The sequence below is a fragment of the Psittacula echo genome (assembly GCF_963264785.1).
Source record: "Psittacula echo genome assembly, chromosome: 12".
NCBI classification, from domain to species: domain Eukaryota; kingdom Metazoa; phylum Chordata; class Aves; order Psittaciformes; family Psittacidae; genus Psittacula; species Psittacula echo.
In genome coordinates, this window is record NC_137747.1 from 987193 (window position 1) to 1012109 (window position 24917).

Below are 24917 nucleotides of genomic sequence, written 5' to 3' on the forward strand. Positions count from 1 at the left end.
TTAAACTTAACATTTTGTGGCCACAAAGAACATATTTCATTATCTTTTTGTCTCTGTACCATTGCATTTGGCATTGGTATGCGGCAGAAGCCCCAGAACAGAAGTGACAGTAGTCTGTAAATCATAATTTCTCTTACGGTTTGAAAGAGGAAAAAGAATAATAATCTAAATACATAGATAACGAAACCTAGCAGGAAGCTGGCACATGCTCGTTCCTCTGTCTCTACATTTTTTTCTAAGAGCAGTCAACAAAATAATACAGGAAAAGCATTTCATTTTGCCAACAAGCATTCATACCCACCCACCAAATTGCAGTTTGTTTGGTAAATAGACTCTGGAAAGGTAATCTGATGAAAGAGAAGTTAGAACTTGAATTTCAGCCTTCAGCTTAGATGCTTCCATAATTTCCAGCTAAAAAAAAAAAAACCAACAAATTAATATGTGATGCTGCCCAGCCTGATTCAGGGGTAGGCAGTTAATAAGTAAGAGTTGCACTTGTTGGATGTGTAAAATCAGTATTACTGGAAATGGTGTTCCCAGATCCCCGTCACTGAGCTGAGATTCAGTTTATCATATGCTCCTGCGTTCTGTAGTGTGCACCTCACAGTATCACAATTACTAAGATTAGGATAACCAGCGAGGAGAAGGTATGAAAGACCTTGTCTTTCTGTCTAACCATTTCACACAATATATGCCTGAATTGAGATAGATGCTTTAAAAGCTACAGGCAAGATTAGAGATCTAGGAGTGAGTAAGTAGCTGCTGTAAGCATTCCCCTACTTGTAAAGACGTAATATATTCTGTAATATTTAGGATAGCCATAAAATCCCTTGTGATCATCAGAAGACTAATGGCAGGAAAGCTTTAAATGCTGCCAGTTCTGGCCTACTGATTGAGAGAGACATCCCAGGGTATGGGATTTCCCTTTGAAGGCAGCAAAACCTTGCTGGTTCTGCTAGACTAAGAGTTTGTCATCATGTAGCAGGACAGGATTGCAGAGGATAGGTTTTGTCCCCTGAAAATAAGGAATAGGAAACAGTGGGTTTATGCATACTTCTTTTTTCCATGTTGGCTGACAAGCAATGTAAGGTCTCTTCTGTATACTTGCTAACTTATTTTGATCCCGCTTTGTAAATGGAATCAGGGCGTCTTTGCGTATATTTAATCTGAAAAGAAAATAAAGTTGTTAGATTTTCTGATACACTTCAATATTTATTCCAACTTATTTCTTTATATTAAGCCACAATAATGTATGACAAGAATAATGGATTTAAATGTCGGTTTTCTTTTTATGCATTAAGTCAGATTGCATTTTCTGTCTGTGAAACAGAAGAATGCTTCTATTTCTTTTTGGGAAATAACTAACCTCTGGAGATCAGATGGAAGGAGACCAAGCCATTTTATAGACGGAACGGTGAGATGATGGGCCTCAAAAGACATGGACTAAAATAAGAAAGGTCAACTATAACATTCAGTGAGCTTTAGTTTAAATTATTTGAGATATCTGTATTCCGAGGTCATGGTCAGATTTACGACAAAGATAATTTGGTATTTTCACTGTCAGAATGGTGTCGGAGAAGACACCTGAAGCTTACCATATCCCCTTGCCAGAAACCATTCCTTTGCTAAGATTTGCACCCATCAGCCTATGGCAAATTCTAGACCCGTTTAAGTCTCATTTAGGCTGGTCTAGTCTGAATAGCTTTGGTTTGGTTTTCACAGGGAATTTGAGACTGATTGCCAAAACAAACACAAAATTAAGCCTGGAGGAGCAATGACAATCAAATCTGGAAGTTTCTGATATTTTTGGCTGGAAAGTATGACATCATATAAAAATAGCCCCCCCAAATGGCCCAGTATCATGGCTACAGCAAATATCTTAGGGAAAAGTGTAAAAACAAATAAGCAATTAATGATACTTTTCAGAATACTCCTCCATGCTCCCAATGGTTTGTGACTCCTACTTTCTGAGCCAGAAGTGGTGGTGGTGTTGTAATACTTATTTTGGTGGGTTGCTTTTAGAATCCATGAAAACTTTTGTCATCTATAGCACCCTACAGCACCCTGCAGCAAACTATCACAGATTGTATGTTGTATAAAGGAATACTTCCATTGTTTGAAATGAACTTGACATAATCTAGTTTCACTTGATACACCCATTGCTCTGAAACTGAACAAAATGAATTTACAAAGGAAGATGACAATTTAATTTAGTCCTGGAAAATGGTGTTTTATCAGTGTACACACCTTTACAGGAGAGCTGAAGGTGTACTCAACAGTTCACCCAGCTCCTGTCCTTTGCCTTCCACATGGTCTTCCTGTACCTTCATCTTTTAGCAAATCTTTAATAGCATAATGCCTTCTTGTTTCCTTTGCCTATTTTTTTGTAATGTTCCACACTAACACATAGATCCATAAGCAAATTCACACCCCAGACCAAAACCTTTACCAACATAACATATATTTGTGGAGAATCACCCATCTCACAAGCTATGTCCTCCTCCTCCCAAGGTCCCTCCAGTCTTCATTTCTCTTCTAAGGCAGAAACAAAGCAAACTGGAGAGCACTTTTCTATTTGGAGTGCCTGAAAGCTGCTTTGTGCAGCAAGGAAAAACTGTAAAATACAGTTAAATGGTGAAATACAGTTAAATGAAACACCTGTCATTGTCAGCCGCTTTCTTTTTGTTGCAGGAAGAAGCATTTCTGCAGAGACGCAAAGCCTAAGAACTGTGTCTTTATATTGAAACAAAATGATAAAAGGCATTCTAACAATTTCTGTAACATTTCATATGTTTCAGCTTCAAGGGTAGGCCTACAAAGCTATGTATTTGAAGTGGAAAAATTATACTCACCACAGATCCGTATTTGTAGATGCACATTATTTCTACACCTGGGTTGCAGAGTACCAAATGTCAAGTGTCAGTTTACCTGCACACTGGGTGTGTGTAAGAAGACTGCATTGAAAAAATTCGGTTTTATGGTGTAACTATTCTGGCTTTCTGATTGGTTCTTTATGGATTACAGTTATTTTTAGACTATTTCAAAATAATCAGAATTTGAGCATAATATGTCATCTTTATACAGGTCGATGTTTCATGCTGCCTGTGCATAGTCAATTAAAACCCAAGGATAATCAGCTCTTTCACATATTGTCCAACATCCACCACAAATGTGTCTATCTGTAGTGTGTAACCCGTATCCCTCAATACTATTGCTTTTTTAGGTACAAGGTAAGATTCCTATCAATATGTCAAAACACAACAAATCATCGCAGACGGTAACGGTATATTCAGTGGGAATGTAAAGCCAGTACTGACATTTCAGTTAAATTCCTTCCATCCTCCTAAATACATTCTGCATAAATCAGGAACTTCCTGATCGTGTTGGATCTCTGTGCTCTCAGTGCCTTTCCATAAAAGTGAGAAAAGACATTGTAAATAAATCTTTTCTTTTATGTCATTGAACTTCTACAGATTTACCATGTGGATCTGCATCCATAAGGGTGAAAATGGGAATCTGAAAAGAATCCCATAGCTTTCTGACCAGAAGTCGTGTGTTAAGATCTGGTATACCTCTTCCCTAAGGAAATACAAGCAGACAGTTTTTATATTAATTAAAACAACACTGGAGTACATACATGTTGACATTTGTCATTTAAAAGCAAGCAAGCAAACAAATGAAATGGTGGCAGAAATATTTCTCCAGCAGCTGTTTTGCTCCTGTTTTGGCTCTGTGAGGAGGGAGGAAGGTCAGGCTGGGGAGCAGCAAGGCAGATGTTCTAATGTTCTAACATTACAGGCACTGCAGAAGTATCATACTGTGCTTAAGGAGTTAATTTGTAAGGTCAGGGAGTTGACATATAGATGTACCCCGATATCTGCATAAGCTGGTGTAAGAAGGCCACTTTTTTCGTCTCAAATATATTTATGACACTAGTGAAACAATATAAGTTCTTGCTATCACTGAACCTAACAGAACAAAATGTGGCACAGTATAAATGTTTATCTCTTAGATGAGTGGACATGTTTTTTTTCTCATTGTGGGCCAGATGTGTCCCAGAACAAGGAGGTATTGCATTTTCCATTTACACATTTGTATTAATTCTCCAGGTTCTGTAACTTTTCATTACAATCCCAAAATCAACCAGTTCTTTCACTTGTGTTTGCTAAACCTAGAATCCTCAAGGACAAAAGGTTACTCAACAGTTAAGCCTGTTTGAGACCGTGTGGGGCAGCTACTTTGCAGCAGCACATGACATTGATAAGCTGCTAAACTCTAAGATGATGTTTGGAGGAAAGAAGTCTTTAGAATGTCTTGTATTTCTATGAGGATAATAAAATTAAAAATAGTTAAATATGTTTCATATTAATTTTATTACAGTCTTTGGACCAAGTTTGAGCACCACTACTTTATATAATACTGAATATTATTTAAATTCTTACATCTATCTAGACAATATGAAATGTAAGATCCATACCGTAATCATTATACATGGGGACAATTTATTGCAGAAGTCATCATCGAGGAGTCTCTGAAAAGTTGCATCTTTTTCTACAATTAACATAAATTTGGCATGTGAGATTAAATCTTTTCTGTTAAGGCTAGCTGCATGTAAAGTGATCCATCAAACCAATCAATTAAAACTAAATGTTCTAAAATACCTGTTCTGGAGCCAAAATCAGTGTTCATGACCCAATTTCAGAGCCAACAAGTAAAGAAGAAATTACCAGAACATTGTTTAACTTGGAATATTCTTTGTTTTTACTTTATTCTTTCCATCTACACAAGAGTTCTTGCTCAAAGGATACTTTTAATTCCTTGAACATTAGATGGCACAGTGACTGCCTAAAACAACAAAAATGAGATTAATCATTTTAAATAGAGAAAATTATATATTTAAAAATAACAACATTAGGTAATGAAGGACACAATTGCATCCTGAAACAGCCATTCATCTTCTACATACAAGATCAATTTTGACATATTCACCTCTTTATAAGCATATTCCACCACTCATATCCTGCTCTACTGTGTAGTTGTATAAAAGTCCTTTTATAGCAAGACACTTTTCAGAAGTGTTTGTGCTACTGTCACGGAAGATTATTCATCATATGGTCAGTGCAGAGAGAACAGTGTTTGATTAATTTTTGACCATTGTAGCCAGAAAAAATGTCAACTTGGTGTAAAGATTTCAATTTTAATACAGGCTTAAAACATTTAAGTATGGTCTTTGGAAGACCATTAAATCCTTTATTAAGCTATATATATATCTAGAGTATATCTAGGTTATATAAAATCAGGTTAATATATATAAGATATATAAAGTATACATTATGTATAATATATATATTAACCTTATACGTATTTTGGAGTAACATTTTGAAGACATAGTAATGTTTCCCTTATACCTCATATTAGGATTGGCTCAATCTGGCAAGCATATGGATGAGAAAACAGGAACTGGAAAAAGAACTTGGCAACAGAGTGTGTGTGTGTGTGTTGAAGTGTGTGGCCTGTTTTTACTGCTGTCTGCTCAGTCACCTCTCGTGCCAGGGTGAAGCAACTCAACAAATGAAAATATGAAGAGCTGTAGAAGAGCATTAATAAGGGGGAACTTTACACTCTGCTTTGAAAAATCCCCAAAAGTAACAGGCAGCTAGGGTTATCTTTTCATTTTGAAATTACCCACTTAGGCTCACAATGAACAGATTTCCCAGGAAATCATTACAACAGTCACCAAGCCTTAGTTCTGTTCCTGCTTTCATGTTCTGCACAAAGCTGTAGATCTTTCAGGACTAGATTAATTGAATCTCCTGTCCTCAAACCACTTTTAACTTGTTTTCTTACTCTGCAAATAATCAATCTATTGTGACAGAAATTAAGTATGTTCAGAGTGCCCAGACATCTTTGATTCAGAACACTCATTTGACAGAACATTGGGATATAAAGCCTAATATACACAATATATACACCTTCCTCTGCAAGGCTCCTGTGGCAGAAGGTAGTGCAAAAAACATATCCAAAGGATATATTCCTGGTGAGCATATAGCTGAGCTTCAGAATTGCAATACAGTTGAGCAATTTGCCACAAGCATAGGTCTGTGTAATAAATGCATATAGTTACCTGAGCTACAAGAAGTGCAAGATATCATGCAAAGGTAGATGCTATGTATGATACATACGGTTGCACTGCAGGTACAGTTCACTTTTGTACCATCTTCCTCGGTATAACTTAAATTACCAGCAACAAAACCTTTAGTTGTAGACAGCTGAAAAAAAGGGTAAGTTGTATACAGTAAATTGGAATATGCCAAGCAATGCTGCTGTCATCATGGACATAAAAGCATACTTACAATAAATTATGTTAACACCACCATTTTTAGATATGAAGGAATTCTTCTAAGGCATGAGATACAAGTAAATTTGAAAGGTTGTTTTTGTCTGATGTACCTTAAATTTTCACTTAACCCTCAAGTTAGTGAGTCATTACAGTAAAGTGATGTCTTGCACTCTGAAGTTTAAGCTCTGCCTTCACTAGATAATAGCAAAAGCCCCTGTGACATTAGCTGGCAGCTTGTCCCAAATTCTTTGGAGCAGGGAAACTCTATGAATTTTCTCTGAAGAAAGAAACCTTTCAAGTGCTATGATAAACCATAATTAGGTTTCATTTGCACAAATGACACTTTTTATTTTAAATACGCATTTCCTACTGATATATTTTCTTGATAGTTCACTGTTCAGTACAATCTATATGATTTGGAAATAAAGATAAAAAACGTTTATAATAGTCCACTTACTACATGTAGACTTCTCCGAGGTATCCTAAGCATGCAAGAAATATCATTGATTATGTTGTCCACAACACTTTGGCTACCAAACAGTAGTGTATCTGAATAATATATATCTCTATCAAGACAAAATATTGGATTTGTAATTATAATACTGAAACAGCTGTAGGCTCATGAGAATTTTATTGAGAGCATAGATAATCAGATGAACCTAAAATATTTTACATACAGAAATTCATTATCCTACAGGTCTGCATCCTGCAGGCTATTTTTTCACAATAACATTCTCAAAATACAATTTTATTTGACATTACAGAAATGTAGTTTGTTACCTTTTAGTTGCATAAGTATTGCTCTGCACCATCTTGTAGATCATAGATAATATTTTGAGCATCAGAGCTGAAAAAATACGTTTTTACAAATTTTACCCATTTTCAGAAATACATATACAATAATTGGTCTTTATATTGACTCATATTTGTGTCTGATAAAGAAGACTTTGAAACACATTTTAATGTGCTATGAAAATACAGGGAAACCGTAGTAATCTATTGAATCTGTAGTTTCTAGCATAATTAGAAAAAATATGATGGAGTTAAGTGAGGGAATGTATGCTCTGCTGTCCAGGGCAGGAAATTAAATGACTGGGTTAGAAAAAGAAATTAGCCTGTTGTCTGTATTCCAAAATTCCTTTAATAGCTAGCTTTGTGAAGGGTTTTTACATTAAGACCTTTTGAATATGCCTTCAGCTGATATTCATTCAGGGAGGGTAGAAACTGTAAGAATGCTGTATTCATTTCATTGTCACTCACTATAATTTAATAGAGAGGAGAAAAGCTGAAGGGATGGTCATAATATCAGGTTATATAGCGTGAGGTGTGCTCATCGCAGGGGGCTTAGAACTAGATGATCTTAAGGTCCTTTCCAATCCTAAATATTCTATGATTCTGTGATTCTATATTCTTCTAAATCACGTGCATAATGGTTTTATTTTATGGTTTGTTTGGTTTTTCTTAACAAAGTTTTGAACTAAAATAAAAGAATAATTAAAAAAAATCTGCTTTTGGACTTTTTTAACTTACCAAATTTTGGTGCTGATCTAGGGCAGTCACTTCTTATTTGTTTTGTAGTATAATGTGGTATCATCTGTAGACCTACGGAATCTTTAAATCTGACACATTGCAAACAAATACAATAAAACTGTAAATGTCCTGAGAATATGTAAATTGTTCTCTGCAAGGTAATTTAGACTCAGACCCCTCTCCTATAATCAAATTTGCCAGTGGTGTTTTCAGACTTGGTACAGAAACCATCAACTTGGGTGTAATAGTGACCAAAAGAAAAAGGCAGGCAGTAGTCATCATCTGCCAAAAACACTGTTGAGCTGCCCTCAGTAGGAGCAATAGCTTCAGAACATGAAAGAGTTTCTCAAGAAGATGCTTCAAGACTGAATTTAAGCCTAAAATATGTAAATGTCCAGACAAAAGTAGAGAGAAGTATTTTATACATGCTTATAACTGTTCATGTGTCAGAATCAATTATTATTTAACATGAACAAAGGAATAAATAACAGGAAAGAATGTGACTCACTATTAGAATACAAATCAAGTCTGACAAAGGTCCCTTCCAACTCAAACCGTTCTGTGAGTCTGTGAGTCTGTGACACTGACTTTCTCATGTCAAATGTATGAAAAGTGTTATTTCATATTTCAATAATATTATTTTAGTTTATGTTCTTAAATTATTATCAGTGTAATTCAAATGCATTCCATTATTAACTTTTGGAAACAAAAATATGGTCCATCCTATTCTCTAAACAGTTTTTGATCTAAATGAGCTCCACTATTTCGTGCTTCACTATTTCATGTCTGAAGGTGTACATTTCACTAGACGAAGCAGTTTTTTTCTTAAGGACACTTCATTATTTTACTTAAAATAATTTTAGTGCCTTATGCTATGGCAGTCCTGTCTTTAAAGCATTATTTTCCAGTTCAGAGTTTTGTTGTACTTTTAAAGAGTATTGGTGGTAAAATGGCTATAGTTTATCTAAAACCACATCATGTTTCTTTATCAAAGCTTTTGCTCCGTGCATCCTTTAGGTGGCAGAACACACCACGGTGCACAAATGCAAAGCGACAGCAATAACAGAGAGAGGAGCATCTGCCTGCCAGCTTTACAGTAACTTTCTTGCCTTTGTGCTGCAACATTGCACATTCCCTACACTGTAACTGCACGGGAGGAAAACAGTAATCAGATTGCCGGATTGCTCTCTCAGGTTAAATAAGGAGCACTCCTTAAAACAGCGTGCTTTAGAACCTGACCAGTGTGGCTCCCACAGATGTTTCATAAAGGCAAGTGCAAAGTGGGATTAGATTGGACATTCAGCAATTCTTCTTAGGATTGCCTTTACCCCAGCAGAGTAGTTTCTATAAAATCTTCTTTCCATTACTTTCTAACTGACAACATTCCCAGGTAACGACCTCTTTGAGCACCTACAAACGTTTACAAGGAACTTTTCAAACATGAAATCATTTTCTGTTTCTACTAGTTCCTGTGCAGCAGATTCCAGCTGTTTAAACTGAGTATGAAAAGGCTGCCTAAAGAAGAAAAAACCTGCCCATTTACTGTATTATCTTCCATTTGTATTACATTTTGATATTGTTTTTATTTTTGTCTAATTTTATTATAATATTTTAAAACTGCTGTATTAAAGGGTAATATAGGTCACTATAAATGGAAATGCGTATTTGAGATTACATTTCTTCACCATAAATAATGGTTCAGCTCTTTAAAATGTGATTGATGAGTCTTATTTTTAACATAGTGTGATGTTAACTTGGTTTAATTTGAACGTTTCCCCCTCCTCTGTGTTCTGATGGCAAATAACATCTCACATTTGTTTTTCTAACCTGGAATGCCATTTCCCTGAAGATTGCCAAAAATTGCAAAACTTTGTTACAGTATTTTAATTTTACAGACATCCCAGTGAAACATTTTTGTCCAACTATCAAGACACAAACTATTAAATTCCCTGGAACATATGAGCCTTTCAATTAACTGATTACCTGCAGGTCCCTCAGGTTTTCTGATCGACAGAAATTTATTGTTCTCATTAAATAAGTATTCCACCAAAGTGCTACATGTGGAAGGTTTGCTCTGCTTTCTCAACCTCAAATGTGCTTCATACAAGCACTTCTGTAACCTTATCAATCTAAATATCCATTAACCCTTTAACTGACATCCAAAGCTATTACAAGACAATAAATAGATTGTGTCTTCCTTTATCCTTTTGCTTCTGTATTACAGAAGGCAATCAATGCCTCATTTTTAGGTATTTTCAGTTTAAATGAGCTCTTTGGAACAATACTGTTCCACAAGCAACTTCTGCAAATCACAAAGTGTGTTATATAGGAGGCCAGATTGTTTTTGCTCTGATCCTGTCTAGATAAGCTGGTATAGGAGCTAAAATTTAGATAACATATTAGAAACTTGGTTTGCTTTATTTGGCTGGTAATGAATTTAGAAAACAACACAGGTAAGGAATACAACAGGAAAAGGTGAGATGCATCTTCTTTGAAGAACAAAAAGATAAGTTTAGCACCATCATTTTAAGAAATAAGATACCATAAGGAAAATCAGAGAAAGAAAAAGGAAAGCACAAAAGGGGCATTGGAGAATGCAGTTGCTAGTAATTGTTTCCAGCCTAAACCAGATTTTTTCACTCTAATACAACTTAACATTTCTGGTTTCTACTGCTTCCACAAAATGATTGTTTATGGGAACCCCCTTTTCTTTCTAACCCCTATTACAGTAATTTTACATTCCGCTTTATGTTATGATCTGCTATTACTTAATACATGATGCCTGTTCATGCAGAGTGGTTGCCCATTACTTTTTAAGAAGTCAAATTATTTATTGATACTAATACTTACAGAACTATGTGTGATTAACTTTTCTGGAAGTTACATAATAAAATTTATATTCATGGCATTTATATTAATTTAATGCAGGAGTTTAAAATATAGAATACTTACTCTATGTTTCTCCAATCTGATCGCCTAGCCACCGTGAGTACAGGTGCTCTATTTTGGGCCAAGCTTTTAAGTACATCTAGAATAACATTTTCTATTGCTTCAAGAACTTCAGCACTGAAACAAAGAAAATTAATGAAATGGATCATATGATAAAATCTAGTTCTACTTTGAATTTCGATCTTCTGTCCCCCATCCTACAAAAATAATGTAATCCAAAACTGCTCAAAGATATATCTGTTTCAAAAATGTGGAGGAACCCGTTTGGTTTTTTTAATTTTGTCTTGCTCAGTTTCCCTAAAATCTTTGACTTTCCATTCCTGATGCGTGACTGAGGACACAATTAAAAGTACATTTCTATTCAATCCTGAAACCATCAAATTTTTCACCAGCTGAACTTTTAGACCAACTGGCTGGTTTGTAACTAATGATTAATGTTTTACTATAAATGATGTATTATTGGCTTTGGCTATGATTTGGGCTAAATTGTTTTTAAATGTTGTAGATTTAAAAAATGTTCAAGAGTACAAACACTTCCTGTTGTACCATTGCATGTTAACCTTTTAATCTGCTGCCCTGAAAAAAAAAAGTTAAGGGTTTTAATTATATGAAGGCTTAGTCTTGACAGATATAATGTGAAAAGAATAAACTTTGTATCTTTCCCCTAAAAAGACAAAGTAACCTTGTGGCAGATCTCTTACAGCAAAACTGTAGGCTGGTTTGAATGTTATGACAGATGCTTTTTATTTTCATAAGCAATCTGACTCCAGCTCTCCTTAAAATTACAAGTGCACTGTATACCATCATAAGTTTAGGTAGAGATTAAAAGAATATACAAAATTTATTTTAGCTTAAAGTTTTAGCAGCAAAGTCCAATTTTATCATTAATATACTAGAAAAGATGAGTGCACACCACACAAAAAGAATTATCCTACTGTTACAAAATTGACAAGAATTATTTTTAAAAGCCTAGCTATGAGTCTCCTTAAACAATACTGAAGTGTCATTAAAGCTCTCTTCTATCAACTGAATTTGTTTCTTAAATTTGTAGCTCAGCTTCCACTTGCTGCTCATTCTGCTGAAACTAGATTGTCATTTTTCAAAAGCAATTTCTGGAAAGTATTGAACTTTTATTTTAAAATGTTATTAGTAAGAGTATCTGTATAAAATCTCCCACTGGTATTACTAACACTTTTGTACAATAATATTAAAACCATTCAACAAACACTATGTAAAATTTCTTCTGTTTTTCAGATGAATAAACTTGGGCACAGAGTGACTAATGGTTCCAAAGGTAAATCAGTGAAGCTTTTGCAGTGCTGATAATACAAGAAGGTGCAGTCATGCAGCCAACATGTAAAATTCATTTTCTACTGTATAACTTCATAATCAAGTCCAAGATTCCCTTTCAGACTCATCGTCTCTTCCTCCAAATTAAAATCCTACATCTCACTGCGATATTCAAAATAGAAGTTTGATTAAGCACAGAGGAGACGGTTGGCTGGTGAGCAAAATGTGTAATGCAACAAGTGGTAAGAGTAAAATTGGTAAGCAAAGTTAGCTATGGTGCACAATTAAAGTTCTGAAGACAATAAAAACGTATGGGCAAATGGATGGAAGAACATGTAGATAGGAAATCTAAAACGTGTCATTCCTTTGGTACTCATAAATATTTTACTTATTCATTTGGTTCTGTCTACTGTGAATGTCTCAATATTCCAGATGTACTTTAAAGTTTGCTGCAGAATTTGAAAGTCCAGATTTCTGTTCCAATCCCAATTTCCTGTTCTGTTGGCCAACAGAAGTTGTACATGCAGCAAAATAGGAGGAAAAGGACAGCAATTCTCCATGTAACCCCTGCTGATATTCCGTCTCTTTTTCAGAGATTAACTGAATTTTAATAAGCAAACATACAACACTGGCCAAGTATGCCTGCTTAAAATTCACTCTGCTTTAGTTAACAGGGAAATCTGAGCAGAGAAGGGATTGCACTGTATATCTCACAGGGTTTGCTGATCATTGCTAACAGGATGCAGTGTGAGCAGATACTTGTTTCTGTATAGCACAAGAAATTATCTTCAACATCAATAGCATAAAAGAGCAATATGATAGAACCCTTAGCAAGGAAACAATATAAACAACAATTACACATAAAAATCTGCAATGTAATAAACCCGCACACTCCAAAACACAGAACTGTACGGTGCTAAAGCCATGCAGTTACCACACCTTGCCATGAAGAACAACGTCTCCAAGTCATTATAATAATAATTATTATTCTTTTCCTTTTAATGTACTTTTTAAGATACTCCCAGTCTGCTCCACCCTCTGAGGCTGAGACACTGCATACAGAGTCTTCAAAGGAAATGAGAGCTTTTTCTTAGTGAAGTTCACCATGTTTGTTTTGTCACTGTTTTCTGTGTTTCTGTCTGTAGCTACAGATGTCTTGGAGAGCTCTGAGGGAATGGAGATACTGTTTGCAGTGCGAGCGCCCTTTGTTTCTGTAGGGAAGCGTGTTCCTCACTGCTGCACAAGCCATGGTGCACTGCCTACTGCAGTATTACCACAGAAAGAGAGTACGGGTGCTATTTTCTACATCCTTTACCTAGGAACGTGGCTCTCATGGCTTGTTTTCCTGACGCTCGCCTTGTTCCCAGCTGGCATGTGAGTGGAACACACACTGTGGTCCTCCATGGAGGTTGGTGCAGTCCAGTCCAACTTGCCTGGAAGGGAAGAAGCCCTGTTAAAAAGAGACAAAAGAGATTAATTAGGTTGGAAGATGATGTTCTGTGTGCTGGGCTCAACACTCGTGATCTGAGCTCAAACCATGGGGCCAGAGAGAAAAAGCAGAAAATCTTTGTAGAAACCAAAGTCAAGATTTTCCCACCCTTCCTGACTGACCAATGGCTCTTCCCGCCCTTCCTGACTGACCAATGGCTCTTCCTGCCCTTCCTGACTGACCAACGGCTCTTCCCGCCCTTCCTGACTGACCAACGGCTCTTCCCGCTCTTCCTGACTGACCAACGGCTCTTCCTGCCCTTCCTGACTGACCAACGGCTCTTCCTGCCCTTCCTGACTGACCAACGGCTCTTCCCACTCTTCCTGACTGACCAACGGCTCTTCCCGTTCTTCCTGACTGACCAACGGCTCTTCCCGCCCTTCCTGACTGACCAATGGCTCTTCCCGCCCTTCCTGACTAACGGCTCTTCCCGCCCTTCCTGACTGACCAACGGCTCTTCCCGCCCTTCCTGACTGACCAATGGCTCTTCCCGCTCTCCCTGACTGACCAACGGCTCTTCCCGCTCTTCCTGACTGACCAACGGCTCTTCCCGCCCTTCCTGACTGACCAATGGCTCTTCCTGCTCTTCCTGACTGACCAATGGCTCTTCCCACTTTCACTAACAGAGAGTATGGCCCTGCCCACCCTGGCAGGATCCTGTCCTGACTGACCCCGCTGGTGGCTGAGCCTCACGACTGTCCCTGGAGCTGCTGTGTGAGCAGATATTTAAGCACAAACTCCATAGCATCCAGATTTCTGGAATAACCCCTGCCAGACTGGATAGAAAGTCGCTAAATGGCTCATCAAGACTTTCTTCATCTCAACGATCAGCCATTTTTGTCTTCCATTTTGTCTATCAGATGTCTTCTCCTGACTGTTCTAAGTAGCTGGAAAAAAGCTGACAGCTCCAGTGCAACTCCACTGTGGAAAAGTCAGCTTCATTCCCTGAAACAGAATTTGACTTCCATTGAGATTAAAGATTTAACACTATTTTCATCATTTGCTTCAGCATTGCAAAGTCTTACAATAGGCTTGGGATATGGTTTCAAATCTTTATCAATACACTGTTAAAAACTTGTGTTCTGAAGAAAAAATAAACCCGCAATTCTAAGAGCCGTGAATCCCTGGCTCCTAAGGAAGCTGAGATTTAAAAAGAATCATAGAATCATAGGATAGTTAGGGTTGGAAAGGACCTTAAGATCATCCAGTTCCAATCCCCCTGCCATGAGCAGGGACACCTCACACTAAACCATGCCACCCAAGGCTCTGTCCAACCTGGCCTTGAACACCGCCAGGGATGGAGCATTCACAACTTCCCTGGGCAACCCATTCCAGTGCCTCACCACCCTCTCAGTAAAGAATTTCTTCCTTAGATCCAATCTAAACTTCCTCTGTTTAAGTTTTAACCCTTACCCTTGTCCTATCACTACAGTCCCTAATGAAGAGTCCTTCCCCAGAATCCCTATAGCCCCCCTTCAGATACTGGAAGGCTGCTATAAGATCTCTATGCAGCCTTCTCTTCTCCAGGCTGAAAAGCCCCAACTTTCTCAATTTTCAAGAAAGAAATGCTAAATTTTATCAGGCTTATGGCTGAACCAGGACTTTTATGATTTGTGTGGGGTTCCTGGCCAGAGGGCATCACTTCAAACTGGAGGATACACAGGCAGAGACAGGCTGTGGGTTGAAAAGAAACCCCACACACAATTATCAATTTGGTGCATTTTGTACCTGTTGTCTTTAGGTGTTTTCCTGAGGTGTCTTCCTTTGAAATAGAAGAGAGCCTTCTCTTTCACTTCAGAAAGCTTAAATTCATTGCGATTCTAGAGAGAAAAAGCAGGACTTCTGGGAGACCCTGTGAAGGCCGGAAGAGAGCACCAGTGCATGGCCAGGCCCTGTTCACTGCCAAAACAACCCCTGCAGCCCCCAGTACTCCTAGAGCAGAACCACAAGCTCGGTTCTTCACTGGGTTTTGAGAACAGAATTCCTTCACTGGCAGCTCGAGAGTGAAAAACTGCAAATCCTAGAAATTTAAACTGCCCTTACCCAGTTGTTGCATGCCAAAGCGTGTTTCACCTCTGAACTATGTCACCATAATTGCTTGACAGTGGTCATTCTGAGAAGGTTAGCAGTTACTTAGGAGATAAATATCTTAAAGCTTGTCCTTTCTAGAGGAAATTTTTTAAACCTCACTGTTGATAACATCACCTTTCATGCCCAGCAGTCAGTATTACTGGAAGCTGCTCTCTATCTAGCTCACAGCATTTCAAACCCTGCGATGCTTAGACTTGTTGCTAGTGAGTTACATGATGAGTTTAATATGTTGGAGGCAGCTGCTTTCCCCTGCTGTTCCATTAGCTACTACTGCTGAACCTTTCTTCTTTGGTGCTCATAAAAGCAAGCCGTCCAAATCCAGCCTGGGTAGGTAATTAAAAAATCCATGCATTGATTTATTCAAGGAAAACCTCAGGCTATGATGATATGAACATACAGTGCTTCAATTAACATGGCATGCAAAAGAAAGGCAAACTAATGAATTGAGACTTCCAGATCTTTCATCTTCAGTCTTTGGCCTTTAGGTACCTTGAGATCACTCCAGAAATATTTATGTAACATCTCTGTAGCTCTTTCCAACAATTTAACATCAAAATCAAGAGATTTTTGTTTGATATAGAACTGACAAAGTTACATCATGCCCCTAGCAACAGATTGCAAACAAAACTATATACATCAACTTGTGAGAAGCCAATTTAATGAGTTATCTCTTCTTCACAGCAGGAAACAGCAACTCTAAAAAAAAGCACAACTGAAATACTCAATGCTTATACCTGAGTTAACAAAACAGAGATTGAAAAACAAGCAACAATAACAAACTATACGCTTCAACCTTAATACTGCACACATATCTGCAAATATATATGTATACATAACCATGTAAATTAGTATGCAGACTGCAACTAGTAAATGAACTACAATCAATAAATGAACAAGCAGGTTCACCTTCTAAAGCCCTCTTTATTTATTTATATATAAATACATGTTCCCTTTTTAAACTCTGCTTCCAAAAAGAAAAAACAAACCAAAACCGAACCACTGACTGCGTTTTTTACGTATATTAGGAGGCAAATTATTGGGAAAACAAATAAGGAACCATTGTTAACTGCTAAGATGGAAAGAAAAATGTGGAAAAAAAAGTAGTATAACCGATGCAGTTACCTCTTATCTTGCTTCTATAAACATGTGCAGTAGAGGGCACCACAGATGGCAGAGAAAAGATTATTTCTTTGAAGCTGTTAAATTTAACACGATGATTTCACCAAGTAAAACAAGGATGATAGGTAATGAAACACTTTCAGATTTGTTTGCTTTGAAAGATACCTTGTTACCAAAACGTTCCCTTAAGATTGTCTCCTATTATACGCAGGCTCTCATCAGGGTACTTTTGGAGGGAGCTGTGCTATGATATAGTCTGTGTGAGCCGTCTGATGCCAATTTCAGTCTGTAACTGCTGAAGAAGAACTTGTCTGGATCAAAACCTGTTGCTATCACTACATGCTACAGAATAAAAGAGCTATACAGAACAAAAATGTGCATTTATCTCAGTGCCAAGATTTTAAATTGCTTGTTACTGATTTCTCATATATAAATAACTGCATTTGTAGGATGAATAATACATAAAATACATAAAAGCATAAGTATGCTTTTTCCTTTTCCTCACTGCATGCCTTATGAAAATATTTTTCTTCTTTTCATATGTAGTCTCTTACATTAAGATTTTATGATTGCTGTAGCAAATATTTCTCTCATAAGGTTCCAGCCTTAATTTTTTTAATAGTCTGGTAGGCACTCCAGTGGACCTGATATGCCTATTTTCAATTAATGCCAAATACCATTTGAAATCCAGTCTTTCAGAAGCCTAAAAAAAGGGACACCTCTGTAAGAAGCAATAATTTGTGCAATCACGGGTGTTTGGGCCAGGTAGGAGTGTTAAGGAGACAGATGGGGGCTTGAAAATTACAGTAGGAATAGGGGGAAAAACTCCCACTGGCCATTTAAGAGCTTCTTGGGACAATGCCTACTTTGTTCCAGCAAGCTTCAATTTCTTTCCAGCTTCCTTGCTTGTGATCTGGACAGTCCTTGGAAGGACAGACATTTTGTGAGCCAGCAGATTTTACTTTGAATAAGTTAGGATGAAACAGGAGCCAGATCTATCACCTTCCAGTTACATGAAAAGTTACTGATCTTTTTCTAATGAGCAAAGCCTGGAGAAATAGCAGATGAAAATTCATTCACTGCTAATAGCTAACAACTTCAAATGGGATATCTCCTTCCAATTAACATGGTTGGATGAAAAAAACAAACCCAAAACTAATATATGTTTTCAGTTTACCTAGCTCTGGAGTGAGAAACACCTGTACAATATTTATTCTGTTGTGAGCCAAATCACTGTAAGAGGAAGTGGGATTTTGTTACCATTCCTTTTTTTGTGTGTTTCATCTTTCAGCCAAAAATAAACTCTAACAGGCCCTTCTTAAAAGAAAAAGTAACTTTCATCTAACCTCTGTCACAATGATTTTCAGATCTAATGTTCTCTAATGCAATTAGGGGAAGTTGTGCATTTCGGGTGGCAGTGCAAAACAGGGTTTTGAGACAAAGAAACACTAAGTAAATTTAATAGAGGAATGCTTTTCCCAGCTAGCATAAATGCCACGTGCACTCTAGTTCATTGACAATAATTAACCTGCAAACAGGCAGCATTATATGACTGAACATTCAAAGGCATAATTTTACATACTGAGAAGTTTGACCTTGCTCACTACTATCTTAGCCACTATTTCTCATTCCTAAACTGGTCTCACACTAAGACAGGACACTCCTTCAGCCCGATGAAAAAAAAAGTGGTTGTAGGAGCTCTAAGGCTTGGCAAAGTTAGACAAAAATGAGAATGGGATTTTATAAGGGAAAGTTGGGCATTCTACTAGTTTTATTATCCTTTTGGTGAGCATGCTGTAGAGGAACATAGAGAAAATATTTTGAAACTTCCAAGACTCCATGTATCATAGAATCACAGAATGGTTTTGGTTGGAAGGAACCTTAAAGCTCATCCAGTTCCAACCCCCTGCCACTACGGCAGGTTGCTCCAAGCCCCATCCAGCCTGGCCTTGAACATTGCCAGGGATGGGGCAGCCACAGCTTCTATGGGCAACTTGTTCCAGTGTTGCCCTACCCTTATTGTAAAACATTTTTCATTTTATCTAGTCTAAATCTACCTGCTTTTAGTTAAAATTATTACCCCTTGTCCTATCTCTAAAGAGCCTGTCTCCATCTTTCTTATAATCCCTCTTTAAGTATTGAAAGGCCACTCTAAGGTCTCGCCACTGCCTTCTCTTCTCCGTGTTGAACGATCCCAGCTCTCTCAGCCTGTCCTCATAGGACAGTCCTCCAGCCCTCTGGTCATTTTTGTGGCACTCCTCTGGACCTGCTCCAGCAGGTCCATGTCTTTCTTGTAGTGAGTGTAAGTGACTGCTGAAAATAAAACAAAGAAATAGTCTTGCTTTTGAAGAACCTACAGGTCTCTCACATATGAATAATAAATATATTACGGACAAAAGGTTAAGCTCTTTCTCTGCTGTCTTCTATATCAAGATCCCAAGGCAGCTGAATAATAAAAGAGGTCAGGCAAATATGTGGCTCCTCTCTCTGCACCTAATGCCTGTCTATTTCTAAGAGAAATAAACACCTATCATTTACCTATTACCCCATTTTTCATTGCTAGGAATGGGAATCACATTAAAATCTGGGCTGAAGTGCTTATGTAGCAGCTAAATAAACAATAAGACTAGGGGACTATGGGTGAGTTACAGCCAATTCCCTCCACTCTTTCTGGCATCTCCCAGAAATCAGCTGCTTTTATTGCCTGTACGGTAAAAATCTGACCAAACCCACATGCCAACAGTGGTAAGTTCTCAAGTAGCTACATGTCATACCACAGAAACAGTAACAACGTCTAACAAACTGATTTGTAAACATCTATATACGTGTAAAAATCCAAATCTGGTTTTAACTTAACATTGAATAAACACAGTATTAGGAAAAATTCTGATTAAAAAAATGTATTAAAGGGCAAATATGTTGAAACAAACAAATGGAAGGCATTTGTGCTAAAACATAACTGGAAAGCAATAATGTCTTCTATTCCATGTTCATGTGACAGCTTGAACACTGCAGTCCTGGAAACAGCTGCACCATTTCTTCTGGATTTCAAGAGGTAAAATGTCTTGTTTATCTTCTGTTTTCCTTTTGTTGGCAACATCCTAGAAAGCATGAAAACTCAGGTGTGATTTTGCTCTTTAAACCCAAAAATGCCAGCTGCTGTACATTAAAAATACTTGAGCCAAAATCTGTTATTTCATTTATACGAATGCTACACCAGTGCTGTCATGGCCCCAGATTTATGCCAACAGGTAAAACTTGGGATGGACTTTGGACCTTTGTTATTAACTATTTAATAATGCCTGGGGACAATGAAGTAAGAGAATGATGTAGGAGTCTATTATGACACTGAGTACTGTGGGCTATATAAAAAATGAAAAGGGTGGGGCAGTTGATTAACAGACTCCTTCATTTTTGGAAGCCTAGATTAACATCAACTTTATGTCATCCTTTAAAATGCATTTAGTGATTTTAATTAAGCTACTAATGTTAATTGGTCCACACCACAAAAATGCCAGGGGCACTGTGATGTAGTTTTGGGTAAATGTCAACCTTTGCTTCTGAGGGTCCTAAGGCTCAGTAAAAAGCATAAATAAACAAAAGTATAAATTAAAAAATTGCATAGATGTCTTATCTTGGTTTGCTCTTTTTTTCTGAACAATCATGATTCAAATATAAACATGAATCCAGCCCAAAACATGTCTTACAGAATTGTTGTCTGAGTAGTCCTGGGTGTAGCGAGATTGTTAACTGGCCTTCAGTGAAGTCTTCTCTGCGTTGCCTTTCCAGGATATATTTTTAGTCCATTCTATCATTTTTCAAAGTCTTTCTGTATATTTATAGGCCACTGTTTTCTCTGTACTCAGAGGAAACTCAAACGTGTCAGCTGGATGTCACTGCTGTAAACCATCTCCTCTATTTGGGCATTAAAGAATTGAATAGAACGAATTTATACTATTCTCTAAAGACAGAATCTTCTGGCACAAAGAGAAGTTTGTAGCTGGGGACTAAGGGCTTTTCTACATTGGAAAATTGACTGGAAATGCTATTGCAGAATAAGCTATTCTGCAACGACTTACTATCTGACCCACGACTTTTCCAGACTAGAATATCCACACAGGGAACTATTATGGATAGTTTATTCAGAAATAGCTATTGCGGTCTCTTTTCTCACACAGATAAATGCACAGTGTTCATGTATATCTGTAGTAAGGAAAAAGCTTCTGTTTTTTAACGGAAGAATACTTTTTGTCTGATACATAACATGTGGTGAATGGAACTTTCAATCAGATCATGATGCAATTGATTAAGACCCTTTATTTAATTTACTAATATAAGATATATTATCGTAATTTACTATGATTACTTACATGCTAAGAACATCTCTACATCTGCAAGGCTACGTCCATTACAGGATATTGCATCAGCTTAACTAAATCATTTTAAAAAAACCCATATCTAATTAAGTCATTGCAAAAATATTAACAAAATTACTTGCTGTAGTCTGATTGACGGATCTCACATTTCAGTCATCAGCCTTCTGATAACATCATGCATGTTGCTAGAAAGAAATATACAACAGTTCCATGCCTCTGCAAAAGCCAAGCTTTTTTGGTGTCAGCACGTTAATTTTAATAAGCAATAAATAAACAATAAATTGCTTTCAGAAGTACCTCTCCTAGGTTAAGAACTGCTGTTTGTGCCTTAGGAGCAGGTGGATGACAGGTCTAGCACTTGTTACCAGAGAGAGAGTTCCTTTCTGGAAATCTGATGTACTGTTAATTTATTATTTCAGTGTTTTTCTGCACGTCCTCTACTTTGTAATTTGAAAGGGTCTCTCATGCATTGAGCTGGAATGGTTCCATGTTTGGATCCACTCATGAGGACTTCTGAGTGCCAGAAATGCAAGACTGGAACCCTAACATATCATGGAGAAGAAATACAAAATAACTGGTGTAGAAATGGCACTGCAACTGTCATCCATCTATTAGTTCTAAGAAAACAATATTTAAAGCTTTCTTTATAAATTAAGTTGAAGGTTTTCTTCCAGCCATTTAATAAAGTTTGATACTTAATCAGAAAGGAAACTAACATGCTCATCCACCAATCCAGATTCTTGTTTGGTGTGGAGAGCTGGATGAGATCATATCCTCACCAAAATTATAGAATGCTAAGAAGCAAATCAGGAAAGCCAATTCCTAACTCTCATTTTAACGACAGGGTGCCTCACATTAGTGATGTAATGTAAGCAAGTAATAGGTGTTGCTGAACAGCTGCTATTACACTCTATTGGTTCTTCTCCTAAAGTTTCAAGTAGGAGAGAAATGTTCCTTTAAGTTTTAAGTAAATTGGTTTTCTATATGTTTCAGCCCTATTATGATGGTCAAGACGTGAAAATCTTCATTTTGACTTACAATATTTAAAAAAAAATATTCTATTGAAATGAGTCAATTTCCCTAAAACGTGCTTATTCTACAGAGATTACATTTGCTGGAATAGATGTTTGCTTCCATATATTATATACTATATATCATATGTTATATATTATATATTTTATATATATTATATTATATATTATATTTTATACATTATATATTAATTATATTTACTGTGAAAAACTGGGGCTGTTCAGCCTGGAGAAGAGAAGGCTGCGTGGAGACCTCATAGCAGCCTTCCAGTATCTGAAGGGGGCCTACAAGGATGCTGGAGGGGGACTCCTCATTAGGGACTCCAGCAACAGGACAAGAGGTAAAGGGTTTAAACAGGGAAAGTTCACGTTGGATATAAGGAAGAAGTTCTTAATATAAGGAAGAAGCTCTTTACTGTAAGGGTGGTGAGGCACTGGAATGGGTTGCCCAGGGAGGTTGTGAATGCTCCATCCCTGGCAGTGTTCAAGGCCAGGTTGGACAGAGCCTTGGGTAACATGGTTTAGTGTGAGGTGTCCCTGCCCATGGCAGGGGGTTTGGAACTAGATGATCTTAAGGTCCTTTCCAACCCAAACCATTTTGATTCTATGTTCTATGATTTCAACAACCTGGATTTAGCATACTGTATTGTGACTTGTAAAAAGAATGGTAAGAAAAACAAAATGTTGCCCTTGGGATACTTTAAAAATATTTTGAGTTTCTACAGTTTTTCAAAAACTCTTGATTAAAAAGATTTACAATCTAAAAAAAGAAATCATATATATATTAATATACCTTATATTTTCTGTCAGAGAAAGGCAAACTATACAAAGCTATTTTTGCCAAAAAACAAACAAACAAAAGAATTGCCAAAGGAAAATAAATACTCAGACTCACACATATTAGCAGTAAAATGTTAATATGAGTAATTAACCTGAGGAAGACAATTGCACCACATTGGTTGGAAGGATCCAGATCTTTACAGATTTGTATTGGGATTACTGACCCACTACTGAATATAGGCACTTCTGGCCTGGCATTTGGAAGTAATTCTAACAGTTCTAAGAAGTGCTGTGCTGATGATATGTTTTCTGGGAATCATGGCTCTACCCGTGGGAACTGATGGGAATCAGATTGTCCACTCATACTGACAGAATGAATGGCAACAAGAACAATTTTGTATAATCTCCTTGTGGAGAAAAAGGCTGTGGCAAAAGGATTCCCGGAGAGCCCTGGGAAAAAAGAAATGAGGTTTCATTCTGGTGCAGCAATCCATTACAAGCTTATTACCTAAACCCTTTCATGTCACTGTTACACTGGAAAGAACCAAAAGGGTGGCTAATAGGAAGAAAATGATAAGTAGAAGTTGGAAAGCCAAAGTAGACAACTGTTAGGATAGAACTGGAAGAAACAGAACAATGAAGGGACAAAATAGGAGAACTCAGTATAAACAGATGGAATTATAGACGAAAACATTGTAATTTTTTCCTACTGTAACAGTATTTCAAAATACTGAAATGTATTTTGAAATTTGAGGGCATAGCATTCAAACTCAGAATCTGGAGCTCTGAAAGATGCCTGACCAAAAGGTTTTCATAACACTTCTGGTATCAGTAGTGTGCATCTCTCAGGAACTTATTTTGCATTCATATTGCACTTACTCTCCTTGTGCAGAGATAAAAACAATGCAACACAAACCAGTGAGGAAACTGTGCACAGATGGATTTAATCACTGACAATGTAGATTTAGAAAAGAACCCAAAATCAATAATTTACATGATGCAAATGCCAGTACTTATAGATTCAAACTGATTTCCAATCCTAGTGCAAAACTTCTCATTGCATAAATTAAACAGTGCCTGGTTTACAAGATAAGTTCTTGCAGAATATACAGTCATCATCCTCATTCAATATTAATTTTCTACTATTATGGGGGCAACAGTAATAACAGTCTTAATTTTTTTCTGAGTTACACATCATTCAGTCTTCTGATGGAGAGTTAAAACTGAAAGTAAACTTTTACTTTGAAATGCTTTATATGACGCACTTGCAATAAATATATCAAATGATATACTGAGGTCAGTCATGCTAATAAAAAAACTTTCTGCTGAGTGTTTGAGACATGATTATCAATAACTGTTTTTCATAGCTGCAAAATTCCCAAATGGACTTGATATTTGAGAAATATTTCTGCTTAGTACAAATGCTTGTTTTTATCATAATTTTAAAAAGAAAAAACTCTTAAGTTTTGCCAGCTGACTTCCTAGGTAAAAGCCTTGCCTATAAATGCAGTGAGGCAGATTGGTGCTAACGATATGTAAAGTTCATATTTGTACTCCACTCTTTGTCACATCATTACTGGCAAGATTAGCAATAGCATATTTACATTGATTTATTCTAGCTATTTACAGTCCCCAGGGCACAGATGCAGAAGTTACTCATCCATGGAAAAAGCTGTCATGCTCTCCTTTTTTCTAGTCATGCCCTTATCTATGTGGTACTAGAGAGATGGAGTTTCTGTCACTGGACTCTTCTGCACAGAAGTCAACTTCTCTAAAGCAAAGTGTAATGGAAAAAATATGTCTTTGTGCACAGATGGGGAAGGTGACCTGAAGATGACAGTGAGGAAAAGTTCTGAAACCCTTTCTTTCACTGAACTGCATGGGCACAACATGCTCCCAGACATCTGTGTGTACCCACACAA

General features: G+C 37.1%; 1 protein-coding gene across 1 annotated transcript; it reads right to left on the reverse strand.

Annotated features, from left to right (window-relative positions):
* Positions 1–185: 185 nt before the first annotated feature.
* On the reverse strand, positions 186–13513 carry SPO11 (SPO11 initiator of meiotic double strand breaks; the record flags this gene model as incomplete). Its single annotated transcript, XM_080628119.1, has 14 exons — positions 186–411; positions 1055–1166; positions 1367–1443; positions 2853–2890; positions 3480–3579; positions 4478–4587; positions 4809–4845; positions 6183–6269; positions 6798–6906; positions 7121–7187; positions 7871–7959; positions 10823–11016; positions 11816–11903; positions 13425–13513. The coding sequence occupies 14 exons, from the start codon at positions 13511–13513 to the stop codon at positions 292–294; spliced, it is 1317 nt and encodes a 438-aa protein (XP_080484245.1). The 3' UTR covers positions 186–291.
* Between the last annotated feature and the right edge of the window lie 11404 nt (positions 13514–24917).